Source organism: Bufo gargarizans, unplaced genomic scaffold (genome assembly GCF_014858855.1).
Source record: "Bufo gargarizans isolate SCDJY-AF-19 unplaced genomic scaffold, ASM1485885v1 original_scaffold_2008_pilon, whole genome shotgun sequence".
In the NCBI taxonomy this organism is placed as follows: Eukaryota; Metazoa; Chordata; class Amphibia; order Anura; family Bufonidae; genus Bufo; species Bufo gargarizans.
This window is the reverse complement of record NW_025334600.1, coordinates 27,406-50,472: the sequence shown is the minus strand read 5'-3', so window position 1 is coordinate 50,472 and position 23,067 is coordinate 27,406. Positions and strand designations below refer to the sequence as shown.

General features: G+C 47.8%; 1 protein-coding gene across 1 annotated transcript in view; it reads right to left on the bottom strand.

Moving 5' to 3' along the window:
* The window catches only part of KCNK10 (potassium two pore domain channel subfamily K member 10), a 28,157-nt gene extending 12,104 nt beyond the window's left edge, over positions 1-16,053 (bottom strand). Inside the window, exons 1-3 of the mRNA XM_044274699.1 lie at positions 15,716-16,053; positions 3,756-3,873; positions 3,155-3,315 (exon numbers count right to left, since the gene is read on the bottom strand). Of these exons, the coding sequence (XP_044130634.1) occupies positions 3,155-3,315; positions 3,756-3,873; positions 15,716-15,973 (537 nt within the window). The 5' untranslated portion in view covers positions 15,974-16,053. The remainder of the gene's footprint in view (positions 1-3,154; positions 3,316-3,755; positions 3,874-15,715) is intronic.
* Positions 16,054-23,067: the final 7,014 nt, after the last annotated feature.

Sequence of the window (23,067 nt, the reverse complement as noted above, 5' to 3'; positions counted from 1 at the left end):
AGGGCACGCTCTGTACCACTAATCACCACACCTGAGCATGCCCTCTACCACTATCCCCCAGACAAGGGCACGCTCTGTACCACTAATCACCACACCTGAGCATGCCCTCTACCACTATCCACCAGACAAGGGCACGCTCTGTACCACTAATCACCACACCTGAGCATGCCCTCTACCACTATCCACCAGACAAGAGCACGCTCTGTACCACTAATCACCACACCTGAGCATGCCCTCTACCACTATCCACCAGACAAGGGCACGCTCTGTACCACTAATCACCACACCTGAGCATGCCCTCTACCACTATCCACCAGACAAGGGCACGCTCTGTACCACTAATCACCACACCTGAGCATGCCCTCTACCACTATCCACCAGACAAGGGCACGCTCTGTACCACTAATCACCACACCTGAGCATGCCCTCTACCACTATCCACCAGACAAGGGCACGCTCTGTACCACTAATCACCACACCTGAGCATGCCCTCTACCACTATCCACCAGACAAGGGCATGCTCTGTACCACTAATCACCACACCTGAGCATGCCCTCTACCACTATCCACCAGACAAGGGCACGCTCTGTACCACTAATCACCACACCTGAGCATGCCCTCTACCACTATCCACCAGACAAGGGCACGCTCTGTACCACTAATCACCACACCTGAGCATGCCCTCTACCACTATCCACCAGACAAGGGCACGCTCTGTACCACTAATCACCACACCTGAGCATGCCCTCTACCACTATCCACCAGACAAGGGCACGCTCTGTACCACTAATCACCACACCTGAGCATGCCCTCTACCACTATCCACCAGACAAGGGCACGCTCTGTACCACTAATCACCACACCTGAGCATGCCCTCTACCACTATCCACCAGACAAGGGCACGCTCTGTACCACTAATCACCACACCTGAGCATGCCCTCTACCACTATCCACCAGACAAGGGCATGCTCTGTATCACTAATCACCACACCTGAGCATGCTCTGTACCACTAATCACCACACCTGAGCTTGCTCTCTACCACGATTTACTGCAAAAAAAAGCATCTCTATGAATATCCACTACACACGAGAAAGCTGTGTACCAATAATAACCACACGTGAGCATGCCCTCTACCACTACTCACTAAACATGAGCATGCCCTCTACCACTATCCACTACACAACAGCATGCTCTGTACCAATAATAAACACACATGAACATGTCCTCTACCGCTATCCACTACACAAGAGCATGCCCTCTACCACTACTCACTAAACAAGGGCATGCTCTCTACCACTACTCACTAAACATGAGCATGCTCTCTACCACTACTCCCTAAACATGAGCATGCCCTCTACCACTACTCATTAAACATGAGCATGCCCTCTACCACTACTCACTAAACATGAGCATGCCCTCTACCACTACTCACTAAACATGAGCATGCCCTCTACCACTACTCATTAAACATGAGCATGCTCTCTACCACTACTCATTAAACATGAGCATGCTCTCTACCACTACTCATTAAACATGAGCATGCTCTCTACCACTACTCACTAAACATGAGCATGCTCTCTACCACTACTCATTAAACATGAGCATGCTCTCTACCACTACTCATTAAACATGAGCATGCTCTCTACCACTACTCACTAAACATGAGCATGCTCTCTACCACTACTCATTAAACATGAGCATGCTCTCTACCACTACTCACTAAACATGAGCATGCTCTCTACCACTACTCACTAAACAAGAGCATGCCCTCTACCACTACTCACTAAACATGAGCATGCTCTGTACCACTAACCACCAAACATGAGCATGCTCTGTACCACTACTCACTAAACATGAGCATGCCCTCTACCACTAACCACCAAACATGAGCATGTCCTCTACCACTACTCACTAAACATGAGCATGCCCTCTACCAATACTTACTAAACAAGAGAATGCTCTCTACCACTACTCACTAAACATGAGCATGCTCTCTACCACTAACCACCAAACATGAGCATGCCCTCTACCACAATGGACCATACATGAGCATGCCCTCTACCACAATGGACCATACATGGTCATGTTCTGTACCACTATATACCACATTTCAGCTTGTTGCCTACAGACCCTGAGCCAGCAAGGAAATGTGAGGTCCTACAACCTCATAGCTGTCAGGAGACCAGCAGAACTATGAATGCAGCTCTGGCTGTGTGAATGAAGTATAGGACATAATGTTATACAAGATCAGTGCAAGATGAAATAAAGAAAATCATTTCCAGAATTACGCAGTATCGCAGTTTAACCTATAAAATGATGTTTAAAAGTGTCACTTGAGATTCCAGGCATAGAGGAGTAGTCCTATCACTCTGCACTGGTCGCCTCCATCTTTCCTGGTTTGACCACACCCACAGTGACATCATTCCTATCTGTGATGATGTCACACTTCGCCCACCCCTGTGTTTTGTACACCAGACCCTCCTATGACCCTGTCGCCTTTATTCTTTACGTCACTGACCCCCCGCAGGGGATCACAAGGCATTAACGAGGACTTTATACGAATAATTGGCGCTTTTCTGTTCTACTTCATTCTATAAAGGTCACCACGTCTGGGGTCCACACACCACGAGCTCAATTTACAGACTGGTCCCACTGGTCCCTGTGCTGCGTCTTCTAAGACCTCCACAGTCCGGCTCATGAAATATAAATACCATATTTTACAGATCTCTGCTCATTAGGATAACAGCCTCGGCTGGAGTGAAGTGGCCCCGCTGAATCTGAGGGGCTGGTTCTGTTTAATAAGGGCCCGACAGTGGGAAGCCTGATCCCGGATCTTAGCGACGCCGCGGAGCTTACACTCACATGTTCATCGTCTATGCAGAGAATGAAGGTAACAGAATTACAAACGTGCCGAACTTTCTTGCCCTGAATCTGCAGTTTGGGAAAAGTTTAGGTCACCCCCATATATATCAAATGTGTATGGGCACTTTAAATGATCCTGAATAACCAAACGCCACCTACAGGTTACACAAAGTAACTGCGCCTCCGTAGAAAACCTGCAAAGTTCTTTCTACAAATCCGTCATTTCTCCACAGAAGAACAGAATATGGTATTGGGCGTCACCAGAAATAATCTAGATATAGTGATCCTTACCCTAAAGACTTTCTCCACTCTCGCGATGCTTTTGCCAAAAATGGTGCCCAGTTGGTCTCCAATACCAGCCAACAAGAAACCAAAGAGAGGTATTCCGAATATAGCATATAGGATGCAGAAAATCTTCCCGCCTTCTGTGCTGGGTGCAATGTTCCCATAACCTGGTGAAAGAACACAGGTGAAGGGACAGGGTGAGCCGATGACGCCCTTACAATGAGTAATATCGGACCAGGTCACACATAATGCAGATTGTACCTGACCCTGCGTTCTTCTAGGCTTCAGTGCTACAGCCCAGAGACCTCCACAAGAAGGCGGCCAAAAAGGTCTCCACTTTTCCTAAACTGGGAGGACGGTGACTAATTTCTGCACCAATACATTTACTCTACAGCTCTGCATATTAGATCAGTCTCTCATGACATATTCATGTTTGCTGCTAATAAAATTGTGGAAATGTGTAATCCAAAAACTATGAAAGGCTATAAAATTGGTATAAAAAGTGGAATTTTGAAAAGCAAAGTCAAATGGATTAAAAGGGACAGCGAGGTGGCCGGACCGGGGAATGGGAGAGAAAGAAAGAAGAACGGTGGGCGACGTAACTCACCTATGGTAGTGATCACCGTCCCCGCAAAAAAGAAGGAGCTACCCAGATCCCAGTGGCTGCTGCTGTTCGAGTAGTTCCCAATAGGATTGACGCCGGCGTTGTCAGCATCAATGGCTTTCTGAGGAAAGAAAAGAGATGAATGATGATAAATGCAGTAAAAGAATTAAGAGCAATGAAGAACATGAAGCAAAAATGACATATGCGTCAGACAGAGGCATAAAACGTGATGGGAACCCAGTCTCAATGACCATTATGCAAGACTCTGAGACGCATATTTTTCTAAAAGGCTTTCTTATCTGATTACATATAAGACATAGAGCGTTCAGACAAATCATTATTAACATTAGTGCCTCCTATGTACAAGAATATAACTACTATAATACTGCCCCTATGTACAAGAATATAACTACTATAATACTGCCCCTATGTACAAGAATATAACTACTATAATACTGCCCCTATGTACAAGAATATAACTACTATAATACTTCCTCCTATGTACAAGAATATAACTACTATAATACTGCTCCTATGTACAGGAATATAACTACTATAATACTGCTCCTATGTACAGGAATATAACTACTATAATACCGCTCCTATGTACAAGAATATAACTACTATAATACTGCCCCCTATGTACAAGAATATAACTACTATAATACTGCTCCTATGTACAAGAATATAACTACTATAATACTGCCCCTATGTACAAGAATATAACTACTATAATACTGCCTCCTATGTACAAGAATATAACTACTATAATACTGCTCCTATGTACAAGAATATAACTACTATAATACTGCTCCTATGTACAAGAATATAAATACTATAATACTGCCCCTATGTACAAGAATATAACTACTATAATACTGCTCCTATGTACAAGAATATAACTACTATAATACTGCTCCTATGTACAACAGTATAACTACTATAATACTGCTCCTATGTACAAGAATATAACTACTATAATACTGCTCCTATGTACAAGAATATAACTACTATAATACTGCTCCTGTGTACAAGAATATAACTACTATAATACTGCCTCCTATGTACAGGAATATAACTACTATAATACTGCCTCCTATGTACAGGAATATAACTACTATAATACTGCCTCCTATGTACAAGAATATAACTACTATAATACTGCCTCCTATGTACAAGAATATAACTACTATAATACTGCTCCTATGTACAAGGATATAACTACTATAATACTGCTCCTATGTAGAAGAATATAACTACTATAATACTGCTCCTATGTACAAGAATATAACTACTATAATACTGCCCCTATGTACAATGAATATAACTACTATAATACTGCCCCTATGTACAAGAATATAACTACTATAATACTGCCGACTATGTACAAGAATATAACTACTATAATACTGCTTCTGTGTACAAGAATATAACTACTATAATACTGCCTCCTATGTACAAGAATATAGCTACTATAATACTGCTCCTATGTACAAGAATATAACTACTATAATACTGCCTCATATGTACAAGAATATAACTACTATAATACTGCTCCTATGTACAAGAATATAACTACTATAATACTGCCTCCTATGTACAAGAATATAACTACTATAATACTGCTCCTATGTACAAGAATATAACTACTATAATACTGCTCCTATGTACAAGAATATAACTACTATAATACTGCCTCCTATGTACAAGAATATAGCTACTATAATACTGCTCCTATGTACAAGAATATAACTACTATAATACTGCCTTCTATGTACAAGAATATAACTACTATAATACTGCTCCCTATGTACAAGAATATAACTACTATTATACTGCCTCTTATGTACAAGAATACATCTACTATAATACTGCTCCTATGTACAGGAATATAACTACTATAATACTGCTCCTATGTACAGGAATATAACTACTATACTACTGCCTCCTATGTACAAGAATATAACTACTATAATACTGCTCCTATGTACAAGAATATAACTACTATAATACTGCTCCTATGTACAAGAATATAATTACTATAATACTGCTCCTATGTACAGGAATATAACTAATATAATACTGCTCCTATGTACGAGAATATAACTGCTATAATACTGCCTCCTATGTACAAGAATATAACTACTATAATACTGCCCCCTATGTACAAGAATATAACTACTATAATACTGCTCCTATGTACAAGAATATAACTACTATAATACTGCTCCTATGTACAGGAATATAACTACTATAATACTGCTCCTATGTACAAGAATATAACTACTATAATACTGCCTCCTATGTACAAGAATATAATTACTATAATACTGCTCCTATGTACGAGAATATAACTACTATAATACTGCTCCTATGTACGAGAATATAACTACTATAATACTGCCTCCTATGTACAGGAATATAACTACTATAATACTGCTCCTATGTACAGGAATTTTTCCAATAGAAAAATTGCATTTGGGGCTGTCTTTGGAGTAAACCATTGGCCACTAAGGTTAATGTCTTAGGCTTTGAATGAATTGAACTTTATGGATGATATGGGGGTTGGGTCTTGAGGATAATTTCCTCTGTTGCGCCCACGGAACCCCAGGTCGACACTGGATAGAAAAATCTCTTTAAGAAGAGTAGAAGAGATTTGGAGAAATATTATTGATAGCCGGTGTTTTGGTGACTACATTGTGAGTTAAAAAGCGTGAACTTCAAACTAATACATTGTAACAGAAGAGTAGAAAGGTTTTGATGTTGCTGCTGATGTGTTTAGTTTACAGAGCATTGTCTGGATTGGATGTAAATGTAACAAATCTTCAGCTGAGAGCAGGAGTAGCTGTGTATGCCTCTGAATGGAAACAAGAGTGGTCTCATTCACTGACAGCAAGAAAGATATAGAAAATATAAAGAAATCAAAACACTAAATAAACTAGAACGTTGTAGAACTTTTTACTTAAAGGGGTACTCCAGTAATTAAATGTTATGCCCCATCCACTGGATAGCGGATAAGTAACGGATTAGCGGGTGTCTGACTTCTGGGACCCGTGAAGTCCTGCAGCCAATAAGAACCTTGTCTGATAAGAACATTCATTCCTTTGTGCCCTTCATGTCGTCATTTTTCTTTGGGATAAATCTTGTGTCGTTGATCGGACAGGAGAACATGAACTGAACACCTGCACCGATGAGGCTATTATGGGCTGGCGCCTCGATCACTCAGGAGCAGCCGTGCATGAAGGGTCTTCATCTCAGCAACGTGCCGCATCATCAGGAAGCGAGCTACAGAGAAATCTCACCTAATACCGCGGCGGGGTTCTGCCACAACATGTCGCTGGGATGTAGTGCTCCACTGCAGGGTGAGAGATGTTCCTGGCATCAGGATGTGTAATCCCCGCCGGGTGCTGTTTACTTCCAGCCTGCACCGTCACTCCGTCTGAACGCCTGCCTTTACGGGCAGGATCCTGCTGCTGCATTGCAGTATAGAACTGAAGCCAGGGGCGCTCAGACATCAGCACCCAGCAAGACTCTACACCGCCGATCCCCGCAGGAGGGGAACCACCGACCGCACCTGCTCAGCATGATGGAAACTTTCCACTGACAAACTGAATATTGGTTTTACCAGATCCGGTAATCCGGCAAAAAAATCCCAGAGCAAGAATGTACCGTACTGACGGGAAGAACTTGATCAGCTATTCGGGAGTCGCTCCACCGCCAGAAACCGGCATCAGAACTACACAGCTCCGACAACCCACTGGGAGCAGCACTAGTAATGAGCTCCCTCCACTACAAGGTTGTCAGAGCCGGTTAGTTCCCCTGCACCTAGCGGGGGAGCGGCGTGTCGTACACTCATCAATCAGCTAGCGATGGCTATCCTGAGGACTGGTCATCACTAGTGTTAAGCGAACCTGTGTTTTCAAGTTGGGCGTTCAGGTTTGGGTTATCTAAGAATCCCTTTATGGATTTCACCACCACGGAGCATAACGAAATTCTGTGACGGCGTGCACCGCGGACGCCTATAACAGGAACTCCGAAGTCTATGGCCAGTACATACAGTGAGGAACAGAAGTATTGAACACCCTGCGATTTTGCAAGTTCTCCTACTTAGAAATCATGGAGGGTCTGACATTCACATTGCAGGGGCATATTAACCTGAGAGACAGAATAAAAAAAAAGAAAGAAAACATAAATAAATAAATAAATAAATAAATAAGGAAATCAGATTATATGATTTTTAAAGAATGTATTTGTCTTGCACGGCTGAACAGAAGTATTTGAACACCTGAGAAGATCCGTGTTAATATTTGGTCCAGAAGCCTTTGGTCAGACGTCTCCTGTAGTTCTTGACCAGGTTTGCAGACGCTGCAGCAGGGGTTTTGGCCCGCTCCTCCACACAGATCTCCTCTACATCTGTCAGGTTTCAGGGCTGTCGCCGAGCAACACAGAGTTTCAGCTCCCTCCAAAGATGTTCTATTGGATTTAGGTCTGGAGACTGGCTAGGCCACTCCAGAACCTTGATATGCTTCTTACGGAGCCACTCCTTGGCTATCCTGGCTGTGTGCTTCGGGTCGTTGTCATGTTGGAAGACCCAGCCACCACCCATCTTTAATGCTCTGACTGAGGGAAGGAGGTTGTTTCTCAAAATCTCACAATAAATGGCCCCATTCATCCTCTCCTTAATACAGTGCAGTCGTCATGTCCCCTTCACAGAAAAGCCCCCCCCAAACCATGATGTTACCCCCCCTCCCCCATGCTTCACAGTAGGGATGGTGTTCTTGGGATGCAACTCATCCTTCTTTTTCCTCCAAACACAACGAGTGAAGTTTAGACCAAAAAGTTCTTCTTTGGTCTCATCTGACCACATGATCTGAAACCATGACGGCGTAGTGTTCTACCGACCGTGACCTTTGAAACTGTGGTCCCAGCTCTCCTCATGTCATTGACCAGCTCCTCCCTTGTAGTTCTGGGCCGATTCCTCACCTTCCTTATCATCAGTGATACCCCATGAGGTGAGATCTTGCATGGAGCCCCAGTCCGAGGAGACTGACCGTCGTCTTTAGCCTCTTCTGTTTTCTAACAATTGCTCCAACAGTTGATCTATTTTCACCAGGCTGCTTGGCAATTGCCCCGTAGCCCTTTCCAGCCTTGTGGAGGGCCACAATTATGTCTCTGGTGTCTTCTGACCGCTCTTTGGTCTTGCCCATGGTAGTAGTTGGCGTCTGATTGACTGTGGGGTGGACAGGGGTCTTTACAGAGCTCAGACAGGTAGACTTTTTAAAGGCACAGTAACAGGTCTTTGAGAGCCCGAATTCTTGCCGTTTCTCAGGTGTTCAGATACTTCTGTTCAGCAGCAAGACAAAGACATTCTATACAAATCATACAATGTGGTTTCCTAAATTTCTTTTTAAAATTCTGTCTCTCAGATGGGAACACACCTACAATGTGAATGTCAGACCCTCCATGATGTCTAAGTGGGAGAACGTGCAAAATCGCAGGGTGTTCAATACTTCTGTTCCTCACTGTATGATATATAAACAATGGGAAACAGTCGGCACTCCTCTCTTGTGTCGTGGTGCTCGCGTCCAGGGTATGAAAAGACCTGCTTCAATATTCAGAAAAAATGGGCTGGCGCCTCGAGTAATGCTGTATCCATGCTTTGAATAAAGCCAACAAATTCTTCAAACAGTGAATACTGTATGATATATGATATGAGAACTCGAATCCGAACCTTGTACACCGAACTTGAAAGCAAACACTAGTCATCATTAAGAGAAAGCCTGGACAACTCCAACTCCTTCCTTCCGTATTACACCCTCCCCTTGTATCTACCTCTTTTTTCATTCCTTCCTCATTCCTTCTTCCTCCCTTATTACTGTCTACTGGGCTCATTCTGTCTTCCCTCTCTTCTTACTCTATTTCCTACTTCCCTCATTCCTCCACTCTTCCTGCTGTACTTCTTACTTTCCTCATGTCTTCCTTCCTCATTCCTCCGCTCTTCCTTCTGTACATCCTACTTCCCTCATTCCTCCGCTCTTCCTTCTGTACATCCTACTTCCCTCATTCCTCCGCTCTTCCTGCTGTACTTCTTACTTTCCTCATTTCTTCCTTCCTCATTCCTCCGCTCTTCCTTCTGTACATCCTACTTCCCTCATTCCTCCGCTCTTCCTGCTGTACTTCTTACTTTCCTCATTTCTTCCTTCCTCATTCCTCCGCTCTTCCTTCTGTACATCCTACTTCCCTCATTCCTCCGCTCTTCCTTCTGTACATCCTACTTCTCTCATTCCTCCGTTCTTTCTTTCTCCCATACTTCCTCAATTCTCTTTTCCCTCCATTTTCTTGCTTCCGGCTTCGCTCACTGTTTGCCTCCTTCACTCATCCTCCTTTTCATAGTTTCTACTTCTTTTTTCACCTTCCATTTTCAGAATCAAAATGATTTTATTGTTTTATGTAAATGAATCTTAAATGGATTTTCCAAGATTCAAATATTGATGCCCAGTCCTCAGGCCACCTGCCCAGATGGTTCTGTATGGATCTAAGCAAGGATGGGAATTATCGGACTCTTTCCGCTCTACCTTTCTCAAGTCTCTTCCTGCAGAATCTATCGCTGGCAATCTCACCTTTGCAACTGATGTGTACAGGTCTTAGAGATATAAGTCATGTCCAAGCGTGACGTTTTAACAGTATTCCCCTCACTGCAGTAAAGTCTAAATAGCTTAGTTAGCAGGATATCGTCCCTACTCCAGTGTCAGCTGTGCAGATTTCTGAGCCTCCTTGTCTCTCTCTCCTTTTTATAGATCATGCAGAGATCGGTCAGTCTCTGTAGAGGAATGCAGCACATGAAGTTGCTTCCTCTCCGTGCTTACTCCAGGCTAGAACTCTCTAGACTCAGCAAGGGGCAGATCCAGGATCCACACCCAAGCTTCCTCTAGGTTCAGTGCCAGAGTTAATTAACTCTGTCCCTTCCATACATCACCATACTTTGTATACAGAGCATAGAATGACATTAAATAGCATGACAAGCTTAAAACGGCAAATCATTTGCAAGTGACCCCTGCTCCGGGGTACTGCACGTCCAGTGTATACAATGTATCAGTCGGGAGTCCGACACTTGTGTCTCCGCTAGGAGCAGCACTGGATATTGTAGGTTTGCAGCCACTGAATGCACACAAGGATTTTCAGCATTAGTTCACCCCTCCTAATTTTGCAGCCAGATCTGCAGCAGTGAGGGGGCTGCCTGGCACATGCAGCAGAGGTAGTGCTGCCAACTTCAGTGCGTAGAGTGGGTGGCAGTCGGGGAAGTGATCTCTTGGGCTACAAATGCCCCTTCCTGCAAACCTCAATGACAATAAGCAGCATATTAACTGTGTAACTATAAATGTATCCACAGCTGCCGCCAGGTAATTGTATACATATGTACATTACATCCAGATACCTGCTGACAACCGACTCCCCACTAAATCCCTGCACTGATCGCTGCAGATTCAGGTGGTGACGAGCAGTAAGTATAAACGGTGTATTAATCCTCCAAACACGGGTAATACGCGAGCGGAGGGGGGAAAATCCGACTGTATGAAAACATGTTATTAACTGCTACTGAGTCACAAGGACAACAAAGCGGCGTCCTGGGAATCATCCATAATCTCCATCTGCTAATTATAATCAGTGATCTATGTATAGAGGTGTATAATGCAGGGGCGTAACTACCAGGGCAGCAAGCGTTGCAGCTGCTGTGGGGCCCAATAACCAAGGGGGCCCATCTCCACTCCAGGATACGGACAATGGAAACATGCATTTCTTTTTGTATTCTTTCTGTGCTGTGACATCAGCGATTTATTTCTGTACATTACCGTCCGTTTATTCACTCTGTTGTGACTTGACTGTCAGCCTCTATATAATATATGTTATTAGAGGACAGCGACATCTCCTCACCTCCCAGCAGCCTCTATATAATATATATTAGAGGACAGTGTGATCTCCTCACCTCCCAGCAGCCTCTATGTAATATATATTAGAGGACAGTGACATCTCCTCACCTCCCAGCAGCCTCTATATAATATATATTAGAGGACAGTGACATATCCTCACCTCCCAGCAGCCTCTATGTAATATATATTAGAGGACAGTGACATCTCCTCACCTCCGAGCAGCCTCTATATAATATATATTAGAGGACAGTGTGATCTCCTCACCTCCCAGCAGCCTCTATGTAATATATATTACAGGACAGTGTGATCTCCTCACCTCCCAGCAGCCTCTATGTAATATATATTAGAGGACAGTGTGATCTCCTCACCTCCCAGCAGCCTCTATGTAATATATATTAGAGGACAGTGTGATCTCCTCACCTCCCAGCAGCCTCTATGTAATATATATTACAGGACAGTGTGATCTCCTCACCTCCGAGCAGCCTCTATATAATATATATTAGAGGACAGTGTGATCTCCTCACCTCCCAGCAGCCTCTATGTAATATATATTACAGGACAGTGTGATCTCCTCACCTCCCAGCAGCCTCTATGTAATATATATTAGAGGACAGTGTGATCTCCTCACCTCCCAGCAGCCTCTATGTAATATATATTAGAGGACAGTGACATCTCCTCACCTCCCAGCAGCCTCTATGTAATATATATTAGAGGACAGTGTGATCTCCTCACCTCCCAGCAGCCTCTATATAATATATATTAGAGGACAGTGACATCTCCTCACCTCCCAGCAGCCTCTATGTAATATATATTAGAGGACAGTGACATCTCCTCACCTCCCAGCAGCCTCTATATAATATATATTAGAGGACAGTGACATCTCCTCACCTCCCAGCAGCCTCTATATGTAATATATATTAGAGGACAGTGACATCTCCTCACCTCCCAGCAGCCTCTATATAATATACATTAGAGGACAGTGTGATCCCCTCACCTCCCAGCAGCCTCTATGTAATATATATTAGAGGACAGTGTGATCCCCTCACCTCCCAGCAGCCTCTATGTAATATATATTAGAGGACAGTGTGATCTCCTCACCTCCCAGCAGCCTCTATGTAATATATATTAGAGGACAGTGTGATCTCCTCACCTCCCAGCAGCCTCTATGTAATATATATTAGAGGACAGTGTGATCTCCTCACCTCCCAGCAGCCTCTATGTAATATATATTAGAGGACAGTGACATCTCCTCACCTCCCAGCAGCCTCTATGTAATATATATTAGAGGACAGTGACATCTCCTCACCTCCCAGCAGCCTCTATGTAATATATATTAGAGGACAGTGACATCTCCTCACCTCCCAGCAGCCTCTATGTAATATATATTAGAGGACAGTGACATCTCCTCACCTCCCAGCAGCCTCTATGTAATATATATTAGAGGACAGTGACATCTCCTCACCTCCCAGCAGCCTCTATGTAATATATATTAGAGGACAGTGACATCTCCTCACCTCCCAGCAGCCTCTATGTAATATACATTAGAGGACAGTGAGATCTCCTCACCTCCCAGCAGCCTCTATGTAATATATGTTATTAGAGGACAGTGTGATCCCCTCACCTCCCAGCAGCCTCTATGTAATATACATTAGAGGACAGTGTGATCTCCTCACCTCCCAGCAGCCTCTATGTAATATACATTAGAGGACAGTGAGATCTCCTCACCTCCCAGCAGCCTCTATGTAATATATATTAGAGGACAGTGACATCTCCTCACCTCCCAGCAGCCTCTATGTAATATATATTAGAGGACAGTGACATCTCCTCACCTCCCAGCAGCCTCTATGTAATATACATTAGAGGACAGTGAGATCTCCTCACCTCCCAGCAGCCTCTATGTAATATATGTTATTAGAGGACAGTGTGATCCCCTCACCTCCCAGCAGCCTCTATGTAATATACATTAGAGGACAGTGTGATCTCCTCACCTCCCAGCAGCCTCTATGTAATATACATTAGAGGACAGTGAGATCTCCTCACCTCCCAGCAGCCTCTATGTAATATATATTAGAGGACAGTGACATCTCCTCACCTCCCAGCAGCCTCTATGTAATATACATTAGAGCAGTGTTTCCCAACTAGTGTGCCTCCAGCTGTTGCAAAACTACAACTCCCAGCATGCCCGCACAGCCAAAGGCTGTCCAGGCATGCTGGGAGTTGTAGTTTTGCAACAGCTGGAGGCACACTGGTTGGGAAACACTGCATTAGAGGACAGTGTGATCTCCTCACCTCCCAGCAGTCTCTATGTAATATATATTAGAGGACAGTGTGATCTCCTCACCTCCCAGCAGCCTCTATGTAATATATATTAGAGGACAGTGTGATCCCCTCACCTCCCAGCAGCCTCTATGTAATATATATTAGAGGACAGTGACATCTCCTCACCTCCCAGCAGTCTCTATGTAATATATATTAGAGGACAGTGTGATCTCCTCACCTCCCAGCAGCCTCTATGTTATATATATTAGAGGACAGTGTGATCTCCTCACCTCCCAGCAGCCTCTATGTAATATACATTAGAGGACAGTGACATCTCCTCACCTCCCAGCAGCCTCTATATAATATATATTAGAGGACAGTGTGATCCCCTCACCTCCCAGCAGCCTCTATGTAATATACATTAGAGGACAGTGACATCTCCTCACCTCCCAGCAGCCTCTATATAATATATATTAGAGGACAGTGTGATCTCCTCACCTCCCAGCAGCCTCTATGTAATATATATTAGAGGACAGTGACATCTCCTCACCTCCCAGCAGCCTCTATGTAATATATAGTAGAGGACAGTGACATCTCCTCACCTCCCAGCAGCCTCTATGTAAAATATATTAGAGGACAGTGACCTCTCCTCACCTCCCAGCAGCCTCTATGTAATATAGATTAGAGGACAGTGTGATCTCCTCACCTCCCAGCAGCCTCTATGTAATATATATTAGAGGACAGTGTGATCTCCTCACCTCCCAGCAGCCTCTATGTAATATATATTAGAGGACAGTGTGATCCCCTCACCTCCCAGCAGCCTCTATGTAATATATATTAGAGGACAGTGTGATCTCCTCACCTCCCAGCAGCCTCTATGTAAAATATATTAGAGGACAGTGACCTCTCCTCACCTCCCAGCAGCCTCTATGTAATATAGATTAGAGGACAGTGTGATCCCCTCACCTCCCAGCAGCCTCTATGTAATATATATTAGAGGACAGTGACATCTCCTCACCTCCCAGCAGCCTCTATGTAATATATATTAGAGGACAGTGTGATCTCCTCACCTCCGAGCAGCCTCTATGTAATATATATTAGAGGACAGTGTGATCTCCTCACCTCCCAGCAGCCTCTATGTAATATATATTAGAGGACAGTGTGATCTCCTCACCTCCCAGCAGCCTCTATGTAATATATATTAGAGGACAGTGACATCTCCTCACCTCCCAGCAGCCTCTATGTAATATATATTAGAGGACAGTGTGATCTCCTCACCTCCCAGCAGCCTCTATGTAATATATGTTATTAGAGGACAGTGACATCTCCTCACCTCCCAGCAGCCTCTATGTAATATATATTAGAGGACAGCGACATCTTCTCACCTTCCACTACTCTGCTGACTTGCATTTGGGTGACGGGAAATGTTCACAGACCTCACTTGTCCCCAAAAATTCTGTCTACAGTAATAAAATAAAGAATGGGAGAGGGTGGGGATAGGAGGGCGATGCAGCTGTGAGAGGGGAGGAGGAGGAGGAGGAGGAGAAGTGGAGACATCTGATTGGTCTAGAGAGCTATGGACAACAACATGTGATGTCAGAGCAACAGGAAACTGCAGTAAAGTGGGAGCAACCATCACCCCAAGAACAGCATGCCCCCTCTGAATGCACATATCCAGCCTGGCCTGTAGGTGACATACATATCTGCACAGGTATTGCCGCATGTCCATATTGCGGTTTCCGGGGCAATTATGCAAGTAGTTGTACGAGTTGTTACCTTAATGAGGGCCTCCAGCTCCTGCTGGGAAACGCACGGGTGCATCTGCAGGAAATCCAGCTTCTCTTGGGCGATCGTGCTTTTTTGGCTGCTTTCAAAAGGCTGCTCAAGAGCTCGGAAGACGAGGCCTCCGCTGACCAGATAGACCACCACCACCACGAAGATGGCCAAGACTGTCTTCCACTTCATGACGGAGTGTAGACCGCTGGAGGTGTTGTCCATCGATGTCACCATAGTAGTCCGGGAACATATAGACATTCTAGGGGTCGAACTAGGCGTAGGGTGATGCCCGTTTGGCTTCGGATCAGACGGGGGGACAGGAGGAGGGGCAGGTGAGGGCACAGTCGATGGCACAGCCACTGCAAGAAAAGGACAAGAGTAATTGGCAACTGTTACATTGTTACAGAATGATGTTAGTGAGCTTCCTAATGGAAGGGGGGCTGGGGGGGTCCTCACCGTATGTCGGCCACACACAGGGATATACAGTCCGTGATATAGGACAAGGAAGAAGTGATCATGGGGGTCTGGGAGGTTCTTGCACTTCTGCCACTTATCCCATTGAGAAACTCTACTGGGGACAATAGATGTCATTTATTTGAACAGTCGATGGACAGACTGCAGGTGGAGTGACCCTTTAAGATAACTTTTCTCAGACTGCAAGGGGAACAAACAAGGTCAGCTCAGCGGATGAGGCTGCGGATCCCCACAGAGGAGACCTTCCGAGATTCAGGACGCCATGTTCCTCGCCTCTTCCTGCTCAGGTTCATGAAACATTAAATGTTAATCAGTCACAGGGCACAACGTACAACTGTACAGCGAGGAGGCACAGGAATCGTCTCCCTCGTAACAAACCTATATATTAATGCACATCTTACCCACATATAACCGCCAAATGGGCAGGATCTCGATCAATACAACCTACACAGCCTATAGTATCCTGGGATGATGTAGATATAACCGCCATACTATATACAGTGCATTCAGAAAGTCTTCAGACCCTGTTCACTCTTGTGCTAAAATCATGTCTCGTTGTGCGGAGGCTCGGATCTGGAGAAGACCTTTCTGCTGCACCGAGTTCCCAGGAGCACAGCGGCCTCCAGAATTCTTACATGGAAGAAGAAGAACATCCAGGACTTTTCCTAGAGCTACTGCCCCCGAACTAAGTATTCGGGGAGAAGGGACTTGGAAGAGAAGTGACCAATGGTCCCTCTGGCTGAGCTCAGAAGATCCGGTGTGCAGATGGGAGAAACTGCAGTCTCCACCAGTCCAGGCTTCATGGCAGAGCGGCCAGAAAAAAGGTCTCTCCTCTGCAAGAAAGCCACCTGGAATTTGTAAATAAGCACCATGTCCGGAGGAGACCAGGCGCCGCTCATTACCTGCCCGATACCATCCCTACAGTGAAGCATGGTGGTGGCAGCACCATGTCTGGAGGAGACCAGGCGCCGCTCATCACCTGCCCAATACCATCCCTACAGTGAAGCATGGTGGTGGCCGCATCATGTCTGGAGGAGACCAGGCGCCGCTCATCACCTGCCCAATACCATCCCTACAGTGAAGCATGGTGGTGGCAGCATCATGTCCGGAGGAGACCAGGCGCCACTCATCACCTGCCCAATACCATCCCTACAGTGAAGCATGGTGGTGGCAGCACCATGTCTGGAGGAGACCAGGCGCCGCTCATTACCTGCCCGATACCATCCCTACAGTGAAGCATGGTGGTGGCAGCACCATGTCTGGAGGAGACCAGGCGCCGCTCATTACCTGCCCGATACCATCCCTACAGTGAAGCATGGTGGTGGCAGCACCATGTCTGGAGGAGACCAGGCGCCGCTCATTACCTGCCCGATACCATCCCTACAGTGAAGCATGGTGGTGGCAGCATCATGTCTGGTGGAGACCAGGCGCCGCTCATCACCTGCCCAATACCATCCCTACAGTGAAGCATGGTGGTGGCCGCATCATGTCTGGAGGAGACCAGGCGCCGCTCATCACCTGCCCAATACCATCCCTACAGTGAAGCATGGTGGTGGCCGCATCATGTCTGGAGGAGACCAGGCGCCGCTCATCACCTGCCTAATACCATCCCTACAGTGAAGCATGGTGGTGGCCGCATCATGTCTGGAGGAGACCAGGCGCCGCTCATCACCTGCCCAATACCATCCCTACAGTGAAGCATGGTGGTGGCCGCATCATGTCTGGAGGAGACCAGGCGCCACTCATCACCTGCCCAATACCATCCCTACAGTGAAGCATGGTGGTGGCCGCATCATGTCTGGAGGAGACCAGGCGCCGCTCATCACCTGCCCAATACCATCCCTACAGTGAAGCATGGTGGTGGCCGCATCATGTCTGGAGGAGACCAGGCGCCGCTCATCACCTGCCCAATACCATCCCTACAGTGAAGCATGGTGGTGGCCGCATCATGTCTGGAGGAGACCAGGCGCCGCTCATCACCTGCCCAATACCATCCCTACAGTGAAGCATGGTGGTGGCCGCATCATGTCTAGAGGAGACCAGGCGCCGCTCATCACCTGCCCGATACCATCCCTACAGTGAAGCATGGTGGTGGCAGCATCATGTCTGGAGGAGACCAGGCGCCGCTCATCACCTGCCCAATACCATCCCTACAGTGAAGCATGGTGGTGGCCGCATCATGTCTGGAGGAGACCAGGCGCCGCTCATCACCTGCCCGATACCATCCCTACAGTGAAGCATGGTGGTGGCAGCATCATGTCTGGGGGAGACCAGGCGCCGCTCATCACCTGCCCAATACCATCCCTACAGTGAAGCATGGTGGGGGCATCATGTCTGGAGGAGACCAGGCGCCGCTCATCACCTGCCCAATACCATCCCTACAGTGAAGCATGGTGGTGGCAGCATCATGTCTGGGGGAGACCAGGCGCCGCTCATCACATGCCCAATACCATCCCTACAGTGAAGCATGGTGGTAGCAGCATCATGTCCGGAGGAAACCAGGCGGGTGGGGGCACCATGTCCGGTGGGGGCAGCTCATGTCTGGGGAACAAGGAGACCAGTCAGGGTTGGGGGAAAGCTGAATGGGGCAAAGATTCTTACTGAGAACCTGATCCAGAGCTCTGGACCTCAGACTGGGCCGAAGGTTCACCTTCCAACAAGACAATGACCCTGAGCACACGGCCAGGACAACACAGGAGTGGCTGAGGGACAACTCTGGGAATGTCCTTGAGGGGCCACAGCCGGAGCCCTGAACCCAAAGGAACATCTCTGGAGAGACCTGGAAATGGCTGTCCACCGACGGCCCCCGTCCAACCTGACAGAGCTGGAGAGGATCTGCAGAGGACAACAGCCGAAAATCCCTAAATCCAGGTGTAAACCTTGTGGCCTCATCTCCAAGAAGACTGGAGGCTGGAATCACTGCCAGAGGGGCTGAAGACTTATGTCCCGGGTAAAGGGGCTGAAGACTTATGTCCCGGGTAAAGGGGCTGAAAACTTATGTCCTGGGTAAAGGGGCTGAAGACTTATGTCCTGGGTAAAGGGGCTGAAGACTTATGTCCCGGGTAAAGGGGCTGAAGACTTATGTCCCGGGTAAAGGGGCTGAAGACTTATGTCCCGGGTAAAGGGGCTGAAGACTTATGTCCTGGGTAAAGGGGCTGAAGACTTATGTCCTGGGTAAAGGGGCAAAAGACTACACTGTACATTGTCCCTACACAGAGCATATCCTGATAAAACCTACGTGAACACAACACGTAATCTACACGAATGTAACCTCTATACCAATATAATCAAGACTGATGGAAACTATTGAATTCATAGCAATATAACAAGTATATAATAACCCCTATACCAATATAACCTACTGAATATACTCTACACGGGGTGATCTGTATATAACGTCCAGACTGATATAACTTACAGCTGATGTAGATATAACCGCCATACTATATACAGTGCATTCAGAAAGTCTTCAGACCCTGTTCACTCTTGTGCTAAAATCATGTCTCGTTGTGCGGAGGCTCGGATCTGGAGAAGACCTTTCTGCTGCACCGAGTTCCCAGGAGCACAGCGGCCTCCAGAATTCTTACATGGAAGAAGAAGAACATCCAGGACTTTTCCTAGAGCTACTGCCCCCGAACTAAGTATTCGGGGAGAAGGGACTTGGTAAGAGAAGTGACCAATGGTCCCTCTGGCTGAGCTCAGAAGATCCGGTGTGCAGATGGGAGAAACTGCAGTCTCCACCAGTCTAGGCTTCATGGCAGAGCGGCCAGAAAAAAGGTCTCTCCTCTGCAAGAAAGCCACCTGGAATTTGTAAATAAGCACCATGTCCGGAGGAGACCAGGCGCCGCTCATTACCTGCCCGATACCATCCCTACAGTGAAGCATGGTGGTGGCAGCACCATGTCTGGAGGAGACCAGGCGCCGCTCATCACCTGCCCAATACCATCCCTACAGTGAAGCATGGTGGTGGCCGCATCATGTCTGGAGGAGACCAGGCGCCGCTCATCACCTGCCCAATACCATCCCTACAGTGAAGCATGGTGGTGGCAGCATCATGTCCGGAGGAGACCAGGCGCCACTCATCACCTGCCCAATACCATCCCTACAGTGAAGCATGGTGGTGGCAGCACCATGTCTGGAGGAGACCAGGCGCCGCTCATTACCTGCCCGATACCATCCCTACAGTGAAGCATGGTGGTGGCAGCACCATGTCTGGAGGAGACCAGGCGCCGCTCATTACCTGCCCGATACCATCCCTACAGTGAAGCATGGTGGTGGCAGCATCATGTCTGGTGGAGACCAGGCGCCGCTCATCACCTGCCCAATACCATCCCTACAGTGAAGCATGGTGGTGGCCGCATCATGTCTGGAGGAGACCAGGCGCCGCTCATCACCTGCCCAATACCATCCCTACAGTGAAGCATGGTGGTGGCAGCATCATGTCCGGAGGAGACCAGGCGCCGCTCATCACCTGCCCAATACCATCCCTACAGTGAAGCATGGTGGTGGCAGCATCATGTATGGAGGAAACTAGGCGCCGCTTATCACATGCCCAATACATCCCTACAGAGCATGGTGGTGGCATCATGTCTGGAGGAGACCAGGCGCCGCTCATCACCTGCCCAATACCATCCCTACAGTGAAGCATGGTGGTGGCCGCATCATGTCTGGAGGAGACCAGGCGCCGCTCATCACCTGCCCAATACCATCCCTACAGTGAAGCATGGTGGTGGCCGCATCATGTCTGGAGGAGACCAGGCGCCACTCATCACCTGCCCAATACCATCCCTACAGTGAAGCATGGTGGTGGCCGCATCATGTCTGGAGGAGACCAGGCGCCGCTCATCACCTGCCCAATACCATCCCTACAGTGAAGCATGGTGGTGGCCGCATCCCTACAGTGAAGCATGGTGGTGGCAGCACCATGTCTGGAGGAGACCAGGCGCCGCTCATTACCTGCCCGATACCATCCCTACAGTGAAGCATGGTGGTGGCAGCACCATGTCTGGAGGAGACCAGGCGCCGCTCATTACCTGCCCGATACCATCCCTACAGTGAAGCATGGTGGTGGCATCCCCCGCATCCCTACAGTGAAGCATGGTGGTGGCAGCACCATGTCTGGAGGAGACCAGGCGCCGCTCATTACCTGCCCGATACCATCCCTACAGTGAAGCATGGTGGTGGCAGCACCATGTCTGGAGGAGACCAGGCGCCGCTCATTACCTGCCCGATACCATCCCTACAGTGAAGCATGGTGGTGGCAGCACCATGTCTGGAGGAGACCAGGCGCCGCTCATTACCTGCCCGATACCATCCCTACAGTGAAGCATGGTGGTGGCAGCATCATGTCTGGTGGAGACCAGGCGCCGCTCATCACCTGCCCCATACCATCCCTACAGTGAAGCATGGTGGGGGCATCATGTCTGGAGGAGACCAGGCGCCGCTCATCACCTGCCCAATACCATCCCTACAGTGAAGCATGGTGGTGGCAGCATCATGTCCGGAGGAGACCAGGCGCCGCTCATCACCTGCCCAATACCATCCCTACAGTGAAGCATGGTGGTGGCAGCATCATGTATGGAGGAAACTAGGCGCCGCTTATCACATGCCCAATACATCCCTACAGAGCATGGTGGTGGCATCATGTCTGGAGGAGACCAGGCGCCGCTCATCACCTGCCCAATACCATCCCTACAGTGAAGCATGGTGGTGGCCGCATCATGTCTGGAGGAGACCAGGCGCCGCTCATCACCTGCCCAATACCATCGCTACAGTGAAGCATGGTGGTGGCCGCATCATGTCTGGAGGAGACCAGGCGCCACTCATCACCTACCCAATACCATCCCTACAGTGAAGCATGGTGGTGGCCGCATCATGTCTGGAGGAGACCAGGCGCCGCTCATCACCTGCCCAATACCATCCCTACAGTGAAGCATGGTGGTGGCCGCATCATGTCTGGAGGAGACCAGGCGCCGCTCATCACCTGCCCAATACCATCCCTACAGTGAAGCATGGTGGTGGCCGCATCATGTCTGGAGGAGACCAGGCGCCGCTCATCACCTGCCCAATACCATCCCTACAGTGAAGCATGGTGGTGGCCGCATCATGTCTAGAGGAGACCAGGCGCCGCTCATCACCTGCCCGATACCATCCCTACAGTGAAGCATGGTGGTGGCAGCATCATGTCTGGAGGAGACCAGGCGCCGCTCATCACCTGCCCAATACCATCCCTACAGTGAAGCATGGTGGTGGCCGCATCATGTCTGGAGGAGACCAGGCGCCGCTCATCACCTGCCCGATACCATCCCTACAGTGAAGCATGGTGGTGGCAGCATCATGTCTGGGGGAGACCAGGCGCCGCTCATCACCTGCCCAATACCATCCCTACAGTGAAGCATGGTGGTGGCAGCATCATGTCTGGGGGAGACCAGGCGCCGCTCATCACATGCCCAATACCATCCCTACAGTGAAGCATGGTGGTAGCAGCATCATGTTCGGAGGAAACCAGGCGCCGCTCATCACCTGCCCAATACCATTGCTACAGTGAAGCATGGTGGTGGCAGCATCATGTCTGGAGGAGACAAGGCGCCGCTCATCACCTGCCCAATACTATCCCTACAGTGAAGCATGGTGGTGGCAGCATCATGTCTGGGGGAGACCAGGCGCCGCTCATCACCTGCCCAATACCATCCCTACAGTGAAGCATGGTGGTAGCAGCATTATGTCCGGAGGAAACCAAGCGCCGCTCATCACCTGCCCAATACCATCCCTACAGTGAAGCATCGTGGTGGCAGCATCATGTCTGGGGGAGACCAGGCGCCGCTCATCACCTGCCCAATACCATCCCTACAGTGAAGCATTGTGGTGGCAGCTCATGT